General features: G+C 31.9%; 1 protein-coding gene across 1 annotated transcript; it reads right to left on the reverse strand.

Moving 5' to 3' along the window:
* Window positions 1-685: 685 nt before the first annotated feature.
* Window positions 686-2,361, reverse strand: LOC132311521 (thaumatin-like protein 1b). Its single transcript, XM_059809438.1, has 2 exons — window positions 2,237-2,361; window positions 686-1,702 (listed from the first exon to the last, which is right to left on the reverse strand). The coding sequence occupies exons 1-2, from the start codon at window positions 2,292-2,294 to the stop codon at window positions 1,023-1,025; spliced, it is 738 nt and encodes a 245-aa protein (XP_059665421.1). The 5' UTR covers window positions 2,295-2,361; the 3' UTR covers window positions 686-1,022.
* Window positions 2,362-3,081: the final 720 nt, after the last annotated feature.

Genomic DNA, 3,081 nt, shown 5'->3' on the forward strand with positions numbered 1-3,081 from the left:
TTTTAATTTCTTTCATTCCAATATTATTATGGTTACAATCTTTAACCAATATAATCGAGCATATAAGTAGCAAGATTTTATTGGGTCTTTAAGGCTCCATTTGGTTATATGGAAATAGAAAGAAATTAAAGAAAGGAAATACAAATTTTCACAATACTTTGGTTAAAAGGGAAAGGAAAATTTTGAGGAAAAGTTACTTTCCATAACCACCTAACTCTCTAATAAGATTTTCCTACAAAAAAAGTAGAGAAAAATTTTGATTTTTTGAGAAAATTTTATGAACTTAGAATAATATATGCCCTTTCTTTTATGGCAAGTTTCAATGTTATTGAAACCATAAAATGTTGATTTCCCATAAATTTCTTAAAATTTAGATCAAATGCACGATGAAAATTTTATTTTCTTTGATTCACTTTACTTTCTTTCACTTTCACTTTCTACTATTAATTTCCATCTAACCAAACATACTTAAACATACAAATTTGCGTGCTAAATTATATGATTTTCTATTCCCCTGCTTTTCATTCACTTCACTTCACTTCACTTTCTTTTACATTCTCTTCAATCTTCACTGTTAATTTCCATATATCCAAATGGAGCTAAACATACAAAATTACATGCTTAATTGATAATCATGATAGCACTGTACTCCTTGGTGTTCAATGCTGATCATTGATAACAAACATACACAATAAAATGTTTATTACCTTCCAAAGATAATAATAATAATAATAAAATGCTTATATTTTGAACCTATTGTCCTATTGATTATACAATAAGCATAAGAACATGGATACTTCCTGATAATAGAATCAAATGGATGCTAGGGTTAATTTGCACACTGATTCAATGTAAGTGGGAAGACCTCTTCCACATGTTCATTTTATTTTTATATTTATTGTACACATTATTTATAGGTCAAGTACTGTGACCACGAGTACAACAAGTAACTTAGAAGAGAGAAATCTAAATTATTTTAGCTACTACTAAACAAAAATTTCTCTCTTAGTCTGTCCTATTACTCACGGACAGAATGTAATAGCATAGTTAGGTCCACCATTGCAAGTAAATGTGCTAGTTTTGTCATCATAGGCATAGCTATAAGCCAAAGGACACTTCCCTTCAAAGTACTGAGAGTAGTTCGTGGGTGGACAAGTCGCTTCTGTGTTATAAGCTCCCGTGCAACAATATTGTGGCTGATTAAATGCTACGCATGCACTCTTGCAACTAATTGTGGCACCATCTGAATTTTTCACCGCAAGGTCAGCCGGACAGTCAGCATTGACATCGACCGGGCATGAGGAGGTGCTGCAGCTGCCGGTTCCACCTTGTGGGGTGATGGAAACCGGCAAGTTGAACCCATCTACTAGGCTAACGTCGTAAAAATCTTGTCCATTGTTGGCTGCTAGGGTTAATTCTACTAGGGTTGCCGGAGGGATTGCACCGGCACCATTGCAACCTATCTGACCGGAGGCACAGTCGGCAGTCTGACAGGTGAACTTCCCACTGGCGTCCGTGGAGCAAGAAGTCCGTGCCCAAAACCGGCCGGTCCACGGGGCAGGCGCGTTGAGGGATGATGAGGCTTTAGATGCTAACTCGAACCCCGTTGACGATAATTGAGCGCCGCCACCGCCGGTAAGGGTTCCGGGCCAAATAGTATAAGGACAGTTGTTTGTGAATGTGAATGTGGCGGAGTGAGCCCCTGTAATACAATCTACATAGTTAAATCTCTTACCTTTAAAAGGATCCGCTTAATAAAAATACTATAGAGCTTCAATGCATGCAATTCAAATCAAAACCATTTAGGCAAATACTTAATAGGCTTCACATAAATATTTTTTTTTATGACAGAGAAATATATGTGTACAATTAAATCAATATTCACACACATTATGCATTTAAGTTCATAAAAGATCATTGGGTATTATTTTTCTTATAATACAGTACAAATAGGTTAAAGGGTTCAAGTCCCGTATAGGTATGACTGTGCGAGTTTTTCATATAAAATGTGATTAATTTTGGTCCACAAGGAATCTATAACAAGAAACAACAACTTTTTCATACAAATTAATTTTGGACTTAATGTTTGAGAGATAATGACACATCATGAATGTGCACTTATTACAATATTATTCACACAGGCATATATATATATAAATATATACATATATATGTATGTATAATATCTGAAGAGGAAATATAAAATAACTTAAAAAAATAAGAAAACAAAACTTACAGGAATCAAAAATGGTGGCAAGGGCAAGTGCGCCGAGAAAAACTCTAGCATTCATCATTTTCTTTAAAAAAATGTAATGGTGAGTTCTGTTTTGTGTAGTAGTAGTATAGGGTTATAGTGTTATATATATAGTGTTTGTTTTTGGATATTTTAATTTGGCATTGATTTTTTTGTACAAGATTATTAATGTAATTGGAAAACTTGACCGTGATCTAGGAAGTGTTCAATTATGACTGGAATTTGAAATTTTGGTCATGCATGAACCAAGTGGTTCTCATTTTCTCAAAATTACTAAATTTGACCAATTAATATAATTTTTTTTAACATATTAGCTTGATTTGCGGAAGAAATTGCAGCACAAGCCATGCGATGTGATCCGTTCATGAATTAATGGAAATAAGTAGATAACAAGTAGCAGACAATTTTCTATTTTTTGCAAACAGAAAAAAAATAAAAATAATAATAATAATAAATTAATTTATGATATTGTTAAAGTTTAAAATATGATATTATTTAATTTAATCCAATTATATATATTTAAAATAATAATGTGTTATTGTTTCTTTGAAGGTTATAACTCTTTTAATGTTGAAGGTACTAATCCACTAAGCTATTGCTCTTTATATTGCATAACATGTTTTTCAAAAAAAATAAAATAAAAAATAATATATATTTATTTTTATATAAATAACGACATGCTATTATTAAATGCACCTAAACATTTGAAGTTGGTTAGACACAAACTTCTCCCCTACATTATTTTTATTTTTTCTACATCATTTTTAAAGGGATAAACACTTGTGTTAATAAACAAACTCCTCTACATCATTTTTATTTTTAGTTGG

Source organism: Cornus florida, unplaced genomic scaffold (assembly GCF_030987335.1).
Source record: "Cornus florida cultivar Cherokee Brave unplaced genomic scaffold, ASM3098733v1 CherokeeBrave_3.0.0_Hap2_Chr06, whole genome shotgun sequence".
NCBI classification, from domain to species: Eukaryota; Viridiplantae; Streptophyta; class Magnoliopsida; order Cornales; family Cornaceae; genus Cornus; species Cornus florida.

Bases quoted from the DNA above. Each gene is read 5' to 3' on its own strand.
- LOC132311521 (XM_059809438.1), bottom strand. From the start codon at position 2,294: ATGATGAATGCTAGAGTTTTTCTCGGCGCACTTGCCCTTGCCACCATT. The intron at 1,703-2,236 runs GTAAGTTTTGTT...ATTGTATTACAG, and splicing joins TGCCACCATTTTTGATTCCT to GGGCTCACTCCGCCACATTC.